The sequence below is a fragment of the Arabidopsis thaliana genome, chromosome 2 (assembly GCF_000001735.4).
Source record: "Arabidopsis thaliana chromosome 2, partial sequence".
In the NCBI taxonomy this organism is placed as follows: Eukaryota; Viridiplantae; Streptophyta; class Magnoliopsida; order Brassicales; family Brassicaceae; genus Arabidopsis; species Arabidopsis thaliana.
Window position 1 is genome coordinate 6,384,784 of NC_003071.7, and position 18,339 is coordinate 6,403,122.

Below are 18,339 nucleotides of genomic sequence, written 5' to 3' on the forward strand. Positions count from 1 at the left end.
CATATGCAAAAATAAAACACCAAAACATCTTACAAATACATCTTACGCTCACTTATCATTTTGAATTTTTTTTCAAATTTTTTAATGATAGATTTAAACAATTCATTTTTAATATAGCAAACGAGACAAGATATCGATATAAAAAACTAAAATCAAAACTGAAACCTTCAAAATTTTACATTTACAATACGACAATAATTATTAAAAATATATAATTCACTCAACGATTTTTGTTTTAACTTTTAAAATATAAGAAGAAACGAGAGAACAAACCAAGACTTGGATTCTAAATTAAATTTTTAGTTTTAATTGGGAGTCAAATAATCTATTTCAATTTGGAAAACCTATAAATGAGCTACTAACAAAATAAAGTAATATGAGCTTTAGAGTTTGAAAGTAATCTCACTTGGAAGATGAGGGAAATTTTTGAATTTCTTATAGGGATATAATATAAATTCTATAAAAGTTACCTTCAAATTAAAATAAAATCAAAAAGTTAGTGGTGGCGGCTGTCTCCTTAATCAGTGTGGGTCTACCCCTGTTTGCACTACTTCATGTACCTCTTTTCTCGTGTTGGAGCTAATTATGGCTATGATTTTTTCATCAACGTCATTTCATCTTTTGATAGTAACCACCATATCGGCTATTAATCTGTTCGTAGGAGATCTTTCGACTAACTGGAATTTTACATATGTCAAACCGTTTTCTAACTTTAGTCTCAAAACTCTCATAAAATTTATATTTATTTATTTAGTTATCTTTTTTTATGGCATTGGAGAGTACCTCTCTATATTTTGTTTTAAACTTTGAGACTTTTAAATCCTACTCTTTGTAATACATTCATCTAATTTTAAAAACATATTTTTAAAAAAATTTAAGAAATTGAAAAGAACTGAAAAACAAGAAAAATAAAATAAAAAAAATTCGCACGTGTGTGACTGTCCGAACTACTAACGGAAAAGAGTTAACGAGGTTTATTTCTTCCGTCAACTCTTGTTTGGTCATCACAATTCGCACGTACGAAAACACAAAACACAAGCGAACACTTTCGATAAACAAAAAGGAAAAACAAAAAATCCCTTTAGGGCACAAAACAAAGCGAAGAAAAAACACTTCTTCTTCTTCTTCAACAACAACAAAACCCAATTTCGCGGCTAAATCAATCGCTTCTTCTACTGGTACGTACTTACTCTCTTAATTCATCCTTCAATCTTCGATTTACCTTTCTGGGTTTCGTTTTCCTCAAGTCAATTTCGATTGATTTCACTGTTTCTTCGATAAAGCTTCTTAATACTTTATAAACCTCGGATCTTCTCAAATCTCTCTTCCTTCTTCCTAGAATTTGTCCGAAATTACGATTCTTCACCGACTCTTTCAGAAATTTATGTTTGATTTTACTTTCTTAGTTAGTCAATTTGTTCAACGTATTTGCTCTAGCTCGCTCAGGTTATCTACCTGAACTTCTTCTTCTCTTACTTCGATCTCAAGAATTAATGTATGTCTTTGATTTTGAATTGGGGTTTTTTAGGTCTTGGAATTGAGAGAAGAGACCAGTTTCGCTGGATCTTTGAATGAAGCTGGATTTGGATTAAGTTCAGGTGTAAATTTGTTGGAAGATGGGGTCAGATCAATGTTTTTCGAGATTGAATTCACTTGAGATTAAAGCCCTAATTTATCAGAAAATTGGGCATCAGAGAGCTGACACTTACTTCGACCAGCTCGGAAAATTCCTTACCTCGAGGATAAGCAAGTCCGAGTTCGATAAGCTATGTAGCAAGACGGTTGGTAGAGAGAACATTTCTCTACACAACCGTCTTGTACGTTCGATTCTGAAGAATGCAAGTGTTGCTAAGTCTCCACCGCCGAGGTATCCGAAGAAATCTCTTTACGGGGATCCCGTGTTTCCTCCTTCGCCGAGGAAATGCAGGTCGAGGAAGTTTAGAGACCGGCCTAGTCCTCTTGGTCCACTTGGGAAGCCTCAAAGTCTCACTACTACGAATGATGAGTCAATGTCAAAGGCTCAAAGACTTCCTATGGAAGTTGTCTCTGTTGAAGATGGAGAAGAAGTTGAGCAAATGACGGGTAGTCCGAGTGTGCAAAGCAGAAGCCCCTTAACCGCTCCACTCGGTGTTTCTTTCCATCTTAAGAGCAAAGCTAGATTTAGTACGTACAATGGTATCAACCGTGAGACGTGTCAAAGCAGCGGGGAGTTACCTGATATGATAACATTGAGAGCTCGGTTAGAGAAGAAATTGGAGATGGAAGGGATAAAGTTATCTATGGACTCTGCTAATCTTCTTAATCGTGGGTTGAATGCATATATGAGAAGGCTGATCGAGCCTTGTTTGAGTTTAGCAAGTCAACAAAAGCGAGCGGTGTCTAATGTATCGATGTTGGATTTCCATGCCGCCATGGAGGTTAATCCCCGGGTTCTTGGAGAGGAATGGCCTATACAGCTAGAAAAGATCTGTTGCCGTGCTTCTGAAGAGTAAAGTTGTAGAAAAAACGCCGTAATTTAGCGATACACCGATTATCATATTTGATTGACAGATTTGGTTCCTTTGCCTGAGATTCTTTCCTTTGGATTTGAGTGGAATTGCAATTAGAAATTTCTTGAGGAAGCTTTGAATGGGAAACAAAGGTTCTTGGGATTGTACAAGTTCTGATAGATATAATATAGTTTAAATACCATTTGTTTAGGTGATATCTTTACTTTTTTCTGTATTTTTTCCTCACGTCTAATGTAACAAATTTTCCATGAAAGCAAAAGAAAGTTTTAGCAGTTGCATAGACTCTTTCCTCTTACATTTCAGTGAAGCAGAACATAACTTAGACAAATAAGAGGAAACAAAACTTCATTACTTCGTGATATACATGTCTGACATGAGAAGTTCTTCCAAGCTCTTACATTGTAACAACCTAATTCTACAGACAGTACAGAATAATTTTGAAGAATGCTCATTGCAGTTTGATGTGGCGATAACTGAGCACTAAGGGAGGCATTGCCCGAGTCGATGTAGAAGATATGTGAGTGTTTCAGGTTGAAATTGCGACTGGTTTTTCACGGTTTGCCATGTAAGTCATGTAGATAGTCCATACATACGAAAATGAGTTGCTTACAAGAGGCTGCATGGAAATAAAAGCAAGAGCAGAGTGAGTGCATCCTGAGATAAGCAGCAAGAACACAAAAAGTAATGGAGAACGTAAAAGGATTGTCTTTTTTGTTTTGTGTCTTGAACACAAGAATGGCGAGTCAAAAGGATTACCTGTAAATGAACAGGGAAGAATCTGAATGTGATAAAATCACATAGAGGCCAATACATGACACCGTTAAAGAGCGCGGGGAGTAAGTCCCTTTTCAATCTGGCAAGTATAACTGAACCGCGTTCCCCTGAACAAATATCGGAAAAGCAGAATAGCTTAGAACATGTCCAAGATCAAACAAATCTGACATCAAGAAATGAATTCAAGAAGCAGAGAGGCGACTTGTTATAAAACCTATGTAATTCAGAGTAAAACTAAGAGCAGAAACTACATTCTCTCAGTTTTGTTAATTCGAGATTGCGGGTTTCTTCTTATCTAAATAACCAATCAATCACCACTTATCATTCTCACCATTGACACATACTAGCCACGAGCAAAACTGATTAAGAGTTGAGTAAAACTGTAATGGCAAGCAACAGTTCACAATAGATAAACTTCAGAGTTGGACGATATCACAATTTTGTGAAGAATTTTCAACTGAATTGAGACAATAGAAGAACGAAAAGATATGTTAAACGGGTTAGTCTGTTTCTTCCTATCCTAACACAATCCTGTTCTTAGATATATACAAGGAGCTTTACCTTGTAGGGATGCATTCAATGAGAAGAAAATAACAGTCATAATAGGCCCGTAGATCGTCTGTCCCATAGCCATTTTCTTAAACGTTGTGATCAAATCTTGTTTAGGAAAGAGTCTTGACATGAAATTGAACCAGTAGTGAAGTGTTGGACCCAAGACAAATAAACCATATCCTCCCATCCTTGCTGTTCTCACCAAGTCATAAGACTCAGAAGAAGTTTTCGCAATCGTCTATACAAAGATCAAAAACAAAATGAACCAACCAACGTCAGCTCTTAAGAGCAAGTACTCACACTGTAGAAAGCTCCAAAAAACCAACACACTACAAGGAAACGTAACCGTAGCTAATAGAACTCCTCAAAATTCACATTGCACAGAGCTAATTAAATCACCATTTCAAGAAGTCTCATTCCTCCAATAAAAAACCAAACTTTACTTCTCCTACTGTTTGATATTAGTATCAAAGACCTAGAAACATCTCCCAAACAAAACTTAAGCCATTTTATATTTGTGAATCTCATAGCTAAAGAGTACAAATTTCACAAAAAGACGTAATTTTTAGCTACCATAATTGGAAAAGGAAACTCCTTTTTCCAGTAAAAGCCAATTGCTAAGTTAGTACCTGAGAAGACAAGTCGGCGGCAATGTAAATAAGAGAGGAAGTGACACTTTTGGTCACAACTGGGTGTGATTTAACCATACCAAGATACCATCCAACGAACCCAATCCTCGACGGAGATGAAGAAGAAGAGAAACCCAAAGAAGGAGAAGGTGAGACTCCTGTTTCTTTTGCTCTTTCGAGAAGCTGACGTGACCGGAAATAAGGTCTCGATTGAGCAACTCCGGTCTTACCATATTGGTCTGTTGACGCCGCCGCGTTCCGCCGTATGAGCCGAGCGGTGTCGACGGCTACGTTCCTGAACAATGCTCTGCTCATTATGGCTTCCGAGATTTTAGGGGTTGTTGTTGTTGTTCAGGTATCAGAAAGCTTTGATGATGACTGCAAAAAATTGATAGATTTTTCCAATTTAAGTAGTTTCAGTCGGTTTAGCTAAACCGTACATATACCGAGTTACCCAAAATATCCGGTATAAATGGCCAAAAAACTCAACCACTTTATGGAATTAGTTGGGGTGGGCATTTAGGTTTAACTTCGGATTCGGTTTGAGTTTGGTTCCGTTCGGTTTTTTGGGTTTTGTAAAATTCTAACCAAACTCAACCGAAAGTAGTTGAAGTTAGTATGGTTTGGTTTGGGTTTGGGTCAATCTATGTTCGGTTTGGTTTGTTTTTAGTTCGTTTGATTTTAATTCGGTTCTGAAAGACGAATCAATATAACGAAACAAAACTATTTCGTTCATTATTGTTTGAACGTTGAATTTGATCATAGTTAAGTTAAGCAACAAGTTCAAGTTGCAAAATTTAAGTTGAATAATTCAAATAAGGGAAATTTGTACATAACATTAAAAAAACTTTAATTAGGTAACTAACCAAAAACAAAATGTATGTAATATTCTTTGTATATTCTGTAATTTGGACTATTGTACCCTTTATGTAAACATCAAACATACTTTTCATGTATCTTCTGTGTTTTCTATAGTCTCTCATCTCCTTCTTTTTTCTATATATCTCATGATTCCTTCATATTTATTTTGTTATGGCCACTATTTCTTCTTCTTAACCAAACCCTAGCCTTAGTATTAATACTGATTGTAGATCTGCTTCAGAGAGATCGAAGGACCCAAACGATTTTATCTTATTGTTGCCTTCACTACCGAACGATTCTTCACCAATTTTTTTTTTTCCCATCTTTTCATCATTTAATGTGCAATTTCTTAGATTGTGAATTGGTGGAGAATCGTTCGGTAGTGAAGACAACAATAAGATATTGAATTATCCTCACGAGCATAGAAGACAACGGACTTACGAGTAGGAAGGAGTGTGTTGTATTTTTACACCTCACATGTGCTATTCAATGAATTATGCATATTATAGTGTTAGATATTTAATAACTTTATTTAGAATGGTTTTTCACCTAATTCACCCTTCAAATAAACCAAAAAAAAAATTAAACTACAAATAATTACATATGTACTAATATACAATATTACTAATTAATTAATTAAATAAACATATAAGGTTATTGGTTCGGTTTGGTTTAAAACAAACCAAACCGAACCATTTCAGTTGAGTGAGAAGAAACATAACTGAATAGTTTGAGTCTAAGATTGGATTTGGTTTGGGTCGGTTCTGTTTGGTTCGGTTCGGTTTGGTTAAAATGTCCATTCCTCAATTAGCAGTGCCATCAAACTAGTTACAAATTATAGGTTCGGTAGGTTCCTTTGGGTAGTTGGGTTTAATGATTTACACAACACCGTCAATAATTTCTCCTTTGCCTATGATCAATTAATGACGGTTTAATATCTTTTTCCTTTTTTTCCCTATAAAAAAATTCTCACGTGCGTCTATCGAAATCACACTAAAATTTTCTTTTTTCCATGAGAAGTTTTTTTTCTCTCCGGCTAAAGGAAGAAGAGAAGGTACCACAATGCCTCCTCGCACGGGAAAGGATAAACAAAACCCCAGGCTCCCACCGGAGGTGACTCGCCTACTCTACATTTGTAACCTTCCCTTTAGCATAACAAGCGAAGATACGTACGATCTTTTCGGAAGGTACAGTACGATTCGTCAGGTTCGAATCGGTTGTGAAAAGGGCACAAAAGGTACGGCTTTCGTCGTATACGAGGATATCTACGATGCTAAGAAAGCTGTCGACCATCTCTGGCTTCAACATAGCGAACCGGTACCTTATCGTGCACTATTACCAACATGCGAAGATGAGCAAGAAGTTTGACTTGAAACATCTGTTAGTCAACGCTAACTACTGATGACTCAGCTGACCCGTGAGTATCAACGAGGCATATTCTTCAACTAAAACGACCTTGTTTTGCTATTTTGAATTTATTTTAAAAAAAATTGTGAAAATATATATTCGAACCAGAGACCCGTTGCTTTTGTTCGTTACCATTGAACAACAACCATATTTCCAATAAAACTGCAACTCTCATATTTTTTATATATTAATAAAACATAGGAGAAAATCAATAAACCTAGGAATTTTGTTTTCTTCTTCTTCTTCAATTTTTTTCATTCGAAACACAAACAAGAAATTGAAAAACAGAGACTGTGATCGAGAGAAAGAAGACACAATATAACATTAAGACATTAGTTGAAATCCAAGGACACAACAATTAAATCCGAAGACACAACATATCCATCTTAAAGGTTATACGAATTTAAATCCGAAAACACAACATCTTTATAGTTTTACAACGGGTTTCCAGTTCGAATACCATTTTTACATTTAAAAAATAAAGAAATTGATTTCAAAATAGCAAACCGATGTCATTTTAGTTGAAGAATATGCTACTTCAATATATATGTATCAACTGAGTCAACAATCACTAGCGTTGACTGACATCTTTTAACATTGACTTGTAGTTAAACACTATATTAATAGTTCATGTAGTTTTCTTTTAAATTACTTGTTTACGTATAAATCGGTATTTGTCGTTAGTTCACGTTGAAAAACACACTTTTTACCAGACCAAGGGCTTCTCTCTCTTAACACACCTCTATCCTTTAGAGAGAGAGGGAGATTTCCGGTTCACCGGAATTATCGCCGCCGCTTTTGTTCTGTAATATAGAAGTTTTCCGACTGCAGTCAGATTGTTGTTTTTCCGCTTCGTCGGACCAATCTCCGGTTAATCCGGATCTAATAAGATCCAATTTGGTTACTTAAGATTGGATCAAGTTTTTTTTGTTTCCTCTTTCTACAAGGCTTTCAATCCATTATCCTCTTGCGATCTCTGGATCTCTTCCTCCTACCGTCGGCTTGCCTCCTCTCTTTGATCGGAGTAACATCTTCGCCGCTTCATATGACTCTGTTGTAGTCGAGGACTTTCTTTTGGTCTCAGGCGGAGCTTCCAATTTAGGAGATTGGGTTAAGGGATAAAGATTTCTTCAAGTCTTCTTTGAGCTTCTTTCAGACGGAACCGGTGATTGTTCATCAGATCTGCAAGACGAAAACTGTAGAAGGAGTACGGTGGTGGTTGCTTGAAGCCAACGGAGGTGCTGAGTCAACTCGCAGATTTGCCCGGCGCCGACTGCTTCTCCTTCTCCTTCTTATGTGTTAACACGTGGTGTTACACGTGGTGTTACACGTGGTGGCTCCTTATTTTCTTAATCTTTTACTTTATTTAGTTTAAGATTAAGCAGTTGTTAACCTAATCAAGGATGTATATGTTGGAGAATGGGCTTATGTAATTTTCACTTCTTTGTACTGCCCATTGGGCTTCCGTTTTAATGGAATTTGGCCGACTAAAAACAAAAAAAGCCTTCTACTTTACAGATGAGAAGGAGAGACAGACAAGTTTCAATGGGCCGAACCTAAAACCCATATTTAGATATTTTGATTCCTAGTTTCACATATCTATAGGCTAAACCCAAATTAATACTAAATTATTTGATATTTGTAAATGGTAAAATGGTTAATTTTCTAGACAAAACGAGATTCAATCTATCCAGAGGTAATATGAGTTCGTAATATAGCGAGTGAAGTGAAAAATGTAAATTTTCTCGCTCTTTTGTCAACCGTTTCTAAGTATATACGTCATTAGTATCATACCACAAATCCCTGAGCCTAGTAGATATGTCTTCCAAACCTTACCTCAATCTCTTCTCAACGGAGTATGTACATGATTATAAAACGTAACTAACATGTGTGAATTTCGAAAACTAAATAAACGGAAAAACATGTTGTCAAAAGCCGTTTACCGTTAGTCAAACAAGAAAAATAGAATCTGAAATCGAAACGAAAACGCAAACAACATTAGGAAGCAACGACTACATAACATCCATTGAATTGAAGCAACCAAAAAAAAACCTAATTTACTAATCTAAGTCTTCCTCAACTTCAAATACCCTTCTCTTTTCATGGCCATAACAGGTCAACAACAAAACATAGACAATCATCCAAATAAAGTTCCGCGGAAACAATCCATCAGAGGAAGTGAGGACCGATGAGCTTTGCAATCTCTAGGAACCCAACCCGATCTCTTCCTTCGAATATCTTCTTCAGCTTCTCATCACACAGTATTTCTCTCTTGTTTTGTGGGTCCTAAAGAACAAAATTAGTCATTTAGTAAAACTTTGATGCAAGTAAAACATCTTGAAGTACCGTAGCTAAATTGGTTCTTTAAACTTTGAAACCTCAAGACATGTCAATGAGAATAATACAGAGCTTTCTACTAGAGTAAAGTTTTGGCTACTTGGTTGCTATAGACTATAAATCTTGCAGAGAAACAGCATCCACATTTAAACACTATAGAACTAGAATTTCAAGAGCTGAAAAAAGTTCCATTTCATACTTAGAGAACCTGAACCAAACAGCAACAATACCAAGAAGCAGAGATCAAAACATCAGAGATACAAAGCCAATGACAGAACATATTAGGATTTTGGTCAAACTAGGCAACAAGGTTCAAGAACATAGCCCAGAGAAGATTATTAGTTATCTCTAAGGATACACATAGCCAAGCAAGTAAACGAGACGCAATCAAAGAATCAAATTTGCTTATACAAAACGTTATAAACAACTACCCCCAAAATCATATGAAGCAATTAGTCACCAAAATATTTTCAGCTTCCTAATCTAAAGAAAACTTACAAGTTACATAACTAACAAGAAGACAACCTAATTCAATTTCTGTCTTCTTGAATCCAGACCGTTCAATTTTCCTACAGAAACCCTAAAATATCAAACCACCGGATTGAAGAAAGCGAAACAAAACCATAAGAGAAACCAAAACCAGAGTGTTTCTGAGAGAGATTCTTGGTTGTTAAGTTACCTGAAGGTCATGTTCTTTGATGTAAGCCCAAATACGCTTAAGAGCTTGTGTGCGAGCGATTTCAGGAAGTTCGACGATGTCTTGCATCTCTGGTGAAACTGGTCTAGGTTTCATGATACCGCGTGGCACTCTCTTATTGGTTGCGGTTGGCTCTGAAGATTCCGTCGCAGATGTTACCGCTCGAACCAAGCGTAGTTTAGCCGCCGGGTGAGAGGCGAACCGGAGAGAGGACAGAGGAGTTGATGGGTTGCGGAAAGATGTCGTTTTGATGCAGAGGAAAGTGGAGAATGTTCCAGAAGAAACCGCCATTTTCGGTGTGCTTTGTCTGTGTGGTGGTGGAATTGGGAAGGTGAAAGGGGTTTTGTGTTATCCCTTTTGCTTTTTGGTTTTTATTTTTTTTATTCTTAGTATTGGAGTTTTGTCTTCATCGAGGAGAAACACTATTTATTGTCTTTTATTTTTTCTAATGGACAAATTGTTAAAAGAAAACCTTAGGGAAATTTTTGGTTAAATACAAAATTTATGCGGGTTAAAAATATAAATATTTTTAGAATCTAAAACTTTATGATAAAAAAAATAATTGACGGTCAAAAAGAACTGAAAATATAAAATTAGAAGTGAAAACTTCAAAAAATTTAAAATAAAATCGATAAAATGGAGACATATCAAACTAACTAAAGAAATCAGAATTTTTTTAAAAAATTGATAGAATGTATCGAAGATGTCTTTGGCCAACAATCATACAAATCCTTCTCTTAAGAAGCCAAACTTTATAAGCGTAGTACAACTTTTTAAACTATGCTTCATAACCTGGCAAGAAAAACTACTTAGAGTTCCAAGCTAAACCATAGAACCACACCAATACACCATAGAAGCAGATTTCGATCATATATAAAATATAGAGACGAGAAGCAACAGATCAAAACTAGATAACATCAATCTTGAATGATCAAGAAAACTAAATGATTGAACCTATGTAAACCCTAGTGAACAATAGAATATCCAAAGATATAGCAGCGGCCGGCCTGAACATCTCGACCATCAAACCAACTATCAATATCACATAGTAAAAGATAAAACCGATATTCTTATTGAAAATACCTAGAAAATTACGACAACTAATCTTCTAAAATCCGAGACCTTGCCTGATCAAACTCCTCAACCGTGGAAGTAGATGAAATGCTATTCGATAAACATCACTGAAATTGTTAGCCTCGTCAGAAACTATGTTTTCCTCAGAAAAATTATAGTCGGAGGTTTTTTTTGCCCTCAACTGTTGTCGCTAACCAAACGAAAAAAAAAAAAAAAAAATAGGTTTTCTTTAATTTAATATTTTCTGTTTTTTCTTTCATTTTTAATTCAAAATGGCAATAATAGTGAATATACAAATTTTTATGGCTATAAGATCTTTTTCAAAACATATATATGTGCTATTATAGTTACCAACATCTTGACTAAGCTTTTGGAGTCATTACTTTACTTGTATGTGCTATTAGACATAATGTCTCCAAAAAATGGGTTATAATAATCTTAATACCCAAAAAACTTAAACATAAGAACATATCTATTTTTTGTATAATTAGTTCTCTCTCAACAATTTGTATAAGTTGGAAAAATACATACTTTCACAAATCACAAATTGTTTAGCAATAGAAACAAATAGATATCGACGTTTTAATCTGATTCTGGATATATTGGTTATTAAATACAAGAGTAAAAACATATTGTGAGTTAGATGATTATCTATCGGGTTATCATGATAACAAAGTATATATCAATAAGTTTATAATTTATGTGCTAAATTTATATTTATCGAGTTAACTCATTTATCATATCATATGAAGAACAAAATAACGAGTTATATAAGGTATAATATTTGTGTGGCAGATAACTATTTGATTAATATGTTAACTAGTATAGTAATATAATAAATTTAATTTATCAAAAAAAATTAAAGAAAAAAGATTGTTAGATACTTGAAGTATAACGCAACACATGACTACACATGTCAAGTAAATTAAAGAATATTCAGCTTCTTGATGTATATAGATTGCATGGCCACATATAGAAAGTATATAGCGTTATGTGGTCAACATCATAAATATAGCATTTCAGATTAACCGGTCGACTAACTCCAGCGTTGACCAACAAAATATTCAAAATTATTTTTTATTATTATTAAAAAACTTTAGTTTTTTTGGTATTGCATAATAACTGAACACAATATATATCTAATATAAATATTTTTGCATTCATAAGTAATGCATTGATTCTTATACTAGTTAGTTTTTCAATTTCAAAACTAAACTAAGAATGTAAAAAAAAAATTGAATAAAGGAATCATTTTTGTTATCAATTAAAAGAATATTAAATTCTTATTTCATTAGGAGATAAATCATTAGAATCAAACCCAATACATATGACTATAAGAGTTTCTTTTTATTTTTTGAAAAAGAGTTTCATTAAAACAATAATATGCAAAAAATTTGATTAAATAACTTTTTAGTCTAAATTTTGCATAGTAATTTTTTAAATTCAAAATTGAAATTTTATAAAATATTTAATCAAATAAGAAGTTAATATTTTTAATTGATAATATAAAACCAATTACCTATTAATTAAAAAAATTTATCAATTAAATAATTAAATTCTAAAAACACTAACAATTAATATTATGAATAGTTCATATCTTAAAAAAATTACTCTTAATTTAGATTTGAAATTGAAAAAAACTAACTATTATCAGATTCATGCATTAAATATATATATATACAAAATATATTTATATTAGATATAGAATGTGTTTTTGATTATATAATACCAAATAAAATTATCTATTTTTTAATATTAAAAATAAACTAAAAATTATTTCTGAATATTTTCGCTGGTCAATGTCGGTTAACTAGAACTAGTTGACTGGTGAACTTGAGATTCTCGGTTTATAATATTATCTACATGACGCTATATACTTCATTTATGTGGTCATACAATCTATATACGTCGAGAAGCTGAATATCCTTTAGTTTATTTGGCATATATGACCATGTTTTCGGTTATACATCACATAACTGATAATCTTTTTTCATAAATTCAATTATTATGTAATAAATGAATATTATCATATTAAATAAATTATTATATCATAAACATCACCACAACCGATAGAATCATCACCACTACCCTCTGAACCATCACGGCATACAATCATTTTTGCACAAAAAGTTAACCATCGGTCCGTCAGAAAACTTAACAATGTACAATCATCTCCATCCTCCAGCCTTCTTCTCTTCCACGATCACCATCTTTTTCTGCCATAACAACGTGGATCTAACTTCAATTCCTCCAAAAAGAAAACCTTAGCGGCGATGTTTTGTTTTAATAATAGTTGTATTCACTCACCAAATAGTTAAGATTTTTGTTTATACACTCACCAAATACACGTTTGTCAACCTTTTTCTTCTCTTTGCCAAAAAAAAATCATTTGCTACACTTTTAAATACTTCCAAATTTGAGGATAGCCACCTATTTTTTTTTATTTTTTTTTTAAAATTATTAATCAATTACTTCAAATGAAAACAATTAAAAGCTCAAAATTTTCTATTATTGCTGAGCATATATAACATTCAAGAGAACAAAATGAAAAATACGAGAATCAAACTATTGGCCACAGTTCACCTGCTCCAAATCTGTTGTAGTGATGATTGTGTCTAGACATTAAAGCAGGAGTTCCAACTCTGTTGTCGTCCTCTGTGACACTATCATCGGACCGGTATCATCGGACCGGTAACACGGGCTAAAGCATCAGTGTACCTCTCGAATGGAGTCCTTTCCAAATCATTAGGCATAAACCAAATTCATCCATCATCTCATTCATACCTAAAAATGCATATATCTCGGATCTCACATCATCTAGAGACTAATAATGAGTACAATTAACGTTGCATTCAGTGATTGAAATTTCTTATTCATTTTGTTGTACGCTGATCAAAACTTCTTATCTTTTTTTCCGTTGAAATTAAAAACTTTTATAAAACGTTAAAATTAAAAATCTTTATAAAGAATTTGATAGAAAAAAATCGCAACGAACAACAAATGCGCGAAAAAATGGCGGCAAGCTTTTTGAAGAATGAGAGTAAACAACGGCTATACATTTGGTTGATTTTACAGCTATATATATATGATGAAATGCCAGTAATATTGCCCTGTGGCACATGAACAATAATAGCACTAACAAAGTAAGAATCCAAAACTTATCAAATAATTGAAATTAATATTATTCGATCTGTTCAAAAGCATCCATCGTAAAACACATAACGCCCACCATACCCCACATTCGACATGCTATCACCCAAATCACTCCATCACTCGCTCTCCTTTACTCATTTCATAAGGAACAACAAACTTTTTTTTTTGTTTTTTTTTTTCCTAAATCGTTGTTTTCAAATAAGGAAAAAGCTTTGTAACTTTGTTTGTAAGGCAATCTTATCTTATCTTTTACACATTCTTACTCCAAATTTTCTTTCTTTTTATTCAACAACTTTGATAAACCTTTCTCCCTCCCTCTATTGACTTTGAAGGTTTGTTTTGTTTTTTCCATAGTTGTGTATTTAGTGGTAAATTATGATGAAACAGACAAATTCTAGTGTTACAATAGATTATAATGTTCGAATATCCGTTGAAATCTAGATATTTGATATGATATAAAAAACGGATACGTAAACTTATTTGAAAACAAAAGAAGACACTAAGAAAACTATAAACAAATAAAGGTAACAAAAAGTAAATAGTTACATTCATTTCAAAATCTTTTGTTATTACATGTTTGGAATTAGAGTAACTTAAAAGCTTTATAGTTTATATTGATTAATACAACTCATACACATCCCACATCCCATCATAATTTTGATAAAATGAAGACTCGCCAACGTGTCAACAGATCTAGCACCGCCAACTTCTCACATGGCATCATGGGTTATTATTATTATACACACTTACTAAAACCAACTTCAATACGACGCCATGTATCCGCGTTTTGATAATAATGCTCACTTTTTCCTATTTAAATAAATCCTTCATTTTCCTCCTTTTACATTTCCTCACTCAACTCTCTCATTCTCACTAACAGAGAGAAAAAGCAAAAGCAAAAATGGCTCGATCTTTCGCTATTGCTGTGATCTGTATCGTCCTCATCGCCGGCGTTACTGGTCAAGCTCCGACTTCACCACCAACCGCTACACCAGCTCCACCAACTCCAACAACTCCTCCACCAGCAGCAACTCCTCCTCCTGTCTCAGCACCACCACCAGTCACAACATCTCCTCCTCCAGTCACCACTGCTCCTCCTCCAGCAAATCCACCACCACCAGTCTCTTCTCCTCCTCCTGCTTCTCCTCCACCAGCTACTCCTCCTCCAGTCGCTTCTCCTCCTCCTCCCGTTGCTTCTCCTCCACCAGCAACTCCTCCTCCCGTCGCTACTCCTCCCCCAGCTCCTCTAGCTTCCCCTCCTGCTCAAGTTCCAGCTCCAGCACCGACCACGAAGCCAGATTCTCCATCTCCATCTCCGTCATCTAGCCCACCTCTTCCATCAAGCGACGCTCCTGGACCTAGCACCGATTCTATCTCTCCTGCTCCTAGCCCCACTGATGTGAACGACCAGGTTAGTAACCTTTTCTTCTAGATCTTGTACAATGTGTTTCAGATCTGAGATGTTTTGTCTGAACTTGAATAGATCTAAAACGGTATGATTTAGAAAAAAGTGAAAAACATAATTAGCGCAATTTAGCAAGAAAATGCTAGTCTTTGCTAACGTGCAACCGTATCGTGATTTGATGATTTTGGCTTGTCTGCCTCGAGATCTTCGAATCCTAGCCGTGAGCGCGTGAGTGCTGTAGTCACGTGACTTTGTCAGTCTGCACGTGAATAATTTAATACTGCCGCGTGGCAATATTCTTTCGGACCAAAGTAGATCTAGTTTAGTTTAGTAATAAAAAAACAGTCCAAAGCGTGATGGACGGATTCTCTAAGATCTGCTGTCCAAATTATTTAACTTTCCACCCCTAAATTTTAGGATCTTTTCAAATGTAACCCCGGATTAAGTAATTGAACTGTGAAGTCCCTTGGCTATTGAAATGCTGATTGGAAACCTTTTGTTTTGCAGAATGGAGCTAGCAAGATGGTTTCGAGCTTAGTATTTGGATCTGTTCTCGTCTGGTTTATGATCTAAGTGGAATCTTTTGTGACTGTGTTACTTGCATTTATTTTTATGTCGTCTTTGTTTGTTCCACTGTATTGCTTGGGACTGAATTCTTTTGGGATTTATTATCTTTCGGAGAGGATACTATTGAGAGCTTGAGATGGAGATAGCAGGATATTTTGATTGCAGATACTTTTGTGGCTTCATTTCTCATTCCATTTGATTATTAGTGTACTACATTCCTTTTCTCCATGCCTTATTTCTTTCTTTTGTCTCATCTTCTTTTGTCTGGCCAAACCATAACTGGCGGTTTCATATGCAATAATAACATACTAATCTAGATGCCAATAACACGTAGAAGTAGAAGAAAATTCTAACATAAAGCAGTCAAAAATTAACAAATGGACATTTTTCTTGTTAAGCTCTATATATGTGGCTCTTAGGTTTTATGAAGAAATAAGTAAACAATTATTGTATCCTTTGAGAGTGAAATATTAGCCAGGATATTAGTTGGTTCAAAACCAGAAACTGAGATTCGTTTAAGGACTCTATATCTGCAAGTCAAAACACTACAACATTTTGTGTTTGGAAAAAGTTGAGAAGTTTGCATGTACCGACCAACCAAACCAAATGTTGAACAATAGAAATGATTGCGAATGTGAGAAAGAGAAACAGAGCATGGCAGAATAGAGAAGGAAGAATATGATAGCACAAAGATGTATGAGTTTAGGATTATTGATATGAAATTCCCTTATTTTGGACAAATTCACTTTCAACAATTCACTACAAATAGACTTTAAAAAGAACATTCCTAGATACTCTGACATGCCATGAGTTTGTTTTAAAGCTTGTTAAAACTAGTAAAATACATGTCCTTGTAATGTACAACATAAATACGTAACAAATTTTTATCATTGATATACATTATTTTAAAAACCTTTAATTTCTGTTAAGGATTAATACATTTTGGCTTTTTACATAAGTGATATTGACTGGAATTAGAAGCGAATTAAAAGAAAAAAAATCCAAGTCACACAAATACTATACTCAAAGCAATTATTAACTACTATCAAATTAATTTATTTTAAAACAAAACATACCACATAAAAAGAGAAAAAGCTTAACGTGTGAAGATAGATGTTTTAGTGGATTTTCTTAGTTAGGAATACCAAAATCCAAATCTCATGGGTTTCTAGTGAGATTGTTAGAGAATTTTAATGATATAACAACTTTCCTAATTCAACAAAAATCATCTTACAACTTAATAAATATCAATTCTTCCAAATATTTGATTCAAGGGTTAATATACATACACCCCCTAAATATTATTGCAATATCGGCATGCATAAACTTGACAAGGTACTAAATTCTTATTGATATCATAATGAACCATCCAATGGGCCTGACTAGTATATCACTTTAATTGATGTAGTAAAAAATTCTTTGTGTTAATTGATGTAGTATATATCATTTATATTTGATTATGAAGAAAGAAAGATATAAATATTAATTTTGTTTGAAAATCCCTACCAAAAAAAAAGAAATTTGTTTCAAAATAGTTGAAGACAGCAATGTTTTAGCTACAAGCCTATAACTGAAAAATGAATGTGCATTAGTGTCTCACTCTCATCATCCGTGGCCCCGAAGCTGTCTCTTTTCTTTGGATGGTAAAAAGTGAGAACGAGAAAGAGGATAAGGGCAATGGAATGTTGAAGTTGATTCCTTGTCGTCCTGGGCAATAGAATGTATGATCTCGATAGATATTACGAGAGTTGCTCATTTGCTTCCGACTGTGCCGATCTTATATCTCTTTTTGAAAGACCTTAGAAGTGGCCAAATTTTTTAGCTGAGATGGCGACATTTGGTTCCCTTCTTTGTTTTTTTTCTTTCTTTTAGTATTACTTTTCTTTCCAGCCGTTTTAATGTGCGGACCGATAGTCTTGCAAAAAAGGCACAAGCTCATAATAGTCTTTTTTCATGTAAGCACGTCGGTTCCTAAATGGTTCTCTTTAGAAGAGAGTTTCTTTCCGATTACTTAATAGAAATGGAGTTCGACGAAAAAAAAAGATTATATATAACGTAGGATTCTATCACTTTGAAATCCAAGTTTCTACGATATAGAAACTCAATGAAATCCACTTTAGATTATATATATATATATATATATATATATATATATAAATGGTTTTAGCTTGGTTAAAATCAATTTGGACAAGTTAACTAAATCAAATCAAACTCATTAAATAGGATTTAGTTTACAATTGTCCATGGATGTCTAAATTGAACTAAACTACTCAAAGAAAAATGAACTTTAGAGTAGCCAGTGAATTCTTAATCAAAGCTCACAACAAGTTCAATGTTTTTGGAAGAAATATATCTTATGTATTAATATCCAAC

General features: G+C 34.1%; 5 protein-coding genes and 1 non-coding gene across 9 annotated transcripts; 4 read left to right on the plus strand and 2 right to left on the minus strand.

The window, feature by feature from the left end:
* The first annotated feature begins 1,020 nt into the window (after positions 1-1,020).
* On the plus strand, positions 1,021-2,787 carry AT2G14850 (transcriptional regulator of RNA polII, SAGA, subunit). The gene is made up of 2 exons (NM_127049.4): positions 1,021-1,178; positions 1,529-2,787. Exon 2 carries the CDS (start codon positions 1,617-1,619, stop codon positions 2,490-2,492), a length of 876 nt encoding a protein of 291 aa, NP_179091.1. The 5' UTR covers positions 1,021-1,178; positions 1,529-1,616; the 3' UTR covers positions 2,493-2,787.
* Positions 2,788-2,797: 10 nt separating this feature from the next.
* AT2G14860 (Peroxisomal membrane 22 kDa (Mpv17/PMP22) family protein) lies at positions 2,798-4,885 on the minus strand. Its single transcript, NM_127050.3, has 4 exons — positions 4,466-4,885; positions 3,846-4,074; positions 3,267-3,391; positions 2,798-3,126 (listed from the first exon to the last, which is right to left on the minus strand). The coding sequence occupies exons 1-4, from the start codon at positions 4,778-4,780 to the stop codon at positions 3,037-3,039; spliced, it is 759 nt and encodes a 252-aa protein (NP_179092.1). The 5' UTR covers positions 4,781-4,885; the 3' UTR covers positions 2,798-3,036.
* A 1,503-nt stretch (positions 4,886-6,388) lies between these two features.
* On the plus strand, positions 6,389-6,694 carry AT2G14870 (RNA-binding (RRM/RBD/RNP motifs) family protein; the record flags this gene model as incomplete). The annotated part of the gene is made up of 1 exon (NM_127051.1): positions 6,389-6,694. The coding sequence occupies one exon, from the start codon at positions 6,389-6,391 to the stop codon at positions 6,692-6,694; it is 306 nt and encodes a 101-aa protein (NP_179093.1).
* A 689-nt stretch (positions 6,695-7,383) lies between these two features.
* Positions 7,384-8,259, plus strand: AT2G14878. Its single transcript, NR_143748.1, has one exon. It is a non-coding gene; the product is annotated as an other RNA (non-coding RNA).
* Positions 8,260-8,526: 267 nt separating this feature from the next.
* Positions 8,527-10,217, minus strand: AT2G14880 (SWIB/MDM2 domain superfamily protein). 3 transcript variants are annotated; one of them, NM_127052.3, is made up of 2 exons: positions 9,750-10,217; positions 8,527-9,019 (listed from the first exon to the last, which is right to left on the minus strand). In NM_127052.3, exons 1-2 carry the CDS (start codon positions 10,056-10,058, stop codon positions 8,903-8,905), a joined length of 426 nt encoding a protein of 141 aa, NP_565366.1. In that variant the 5' UTR covers positions 10,059-10,217; the 3' UTR covers positions 8,527-8,902. The 3 variants fall into 3 exon arrangements, with proteins under 3 accessions (NP_565366.1, NP_001324273.1, NP_001324272.1); NM_001335442.1 differs by having other exon boundaries at positions 9,596-10,217; NM_001335441.1 differs by having other exon boundaries at positions 9,569-10,217.
* A 4,404-nt stretch (positions 10,218-14,621) lies between these two features.
* AGP9 (arabinogalactan protein 9) lies at positions 14,622-16,366 on the plus strand. 2 transcript variants are annotated; one of them, NM_127053.5, is made up of 2 exons: positions 14,622-15,405; positions 15,907-16,366. In NM_127053.5, exons 1-2 carry the CDS (start codon positions 14,896-14,898, stop codon positions 15,970-15,972), a joined length of 576 nt encoding a protein of 191 aa, NP_179095.1. In that variant the 5' UTR covers positions 14,622-14,895; the 3' UTR covers positions 15,973-16,366. The 2 variants fall into 2 exon arrangements, with proteins under 2 accessions (NP_179095.1, NP_973463.1); NM_201734.1 differs by having other exon boundaries at positions 14,838-16,199.
* The last annotated feature ends 1,973 nt before the right edge of the window (positions 16,367-18,339 follow it).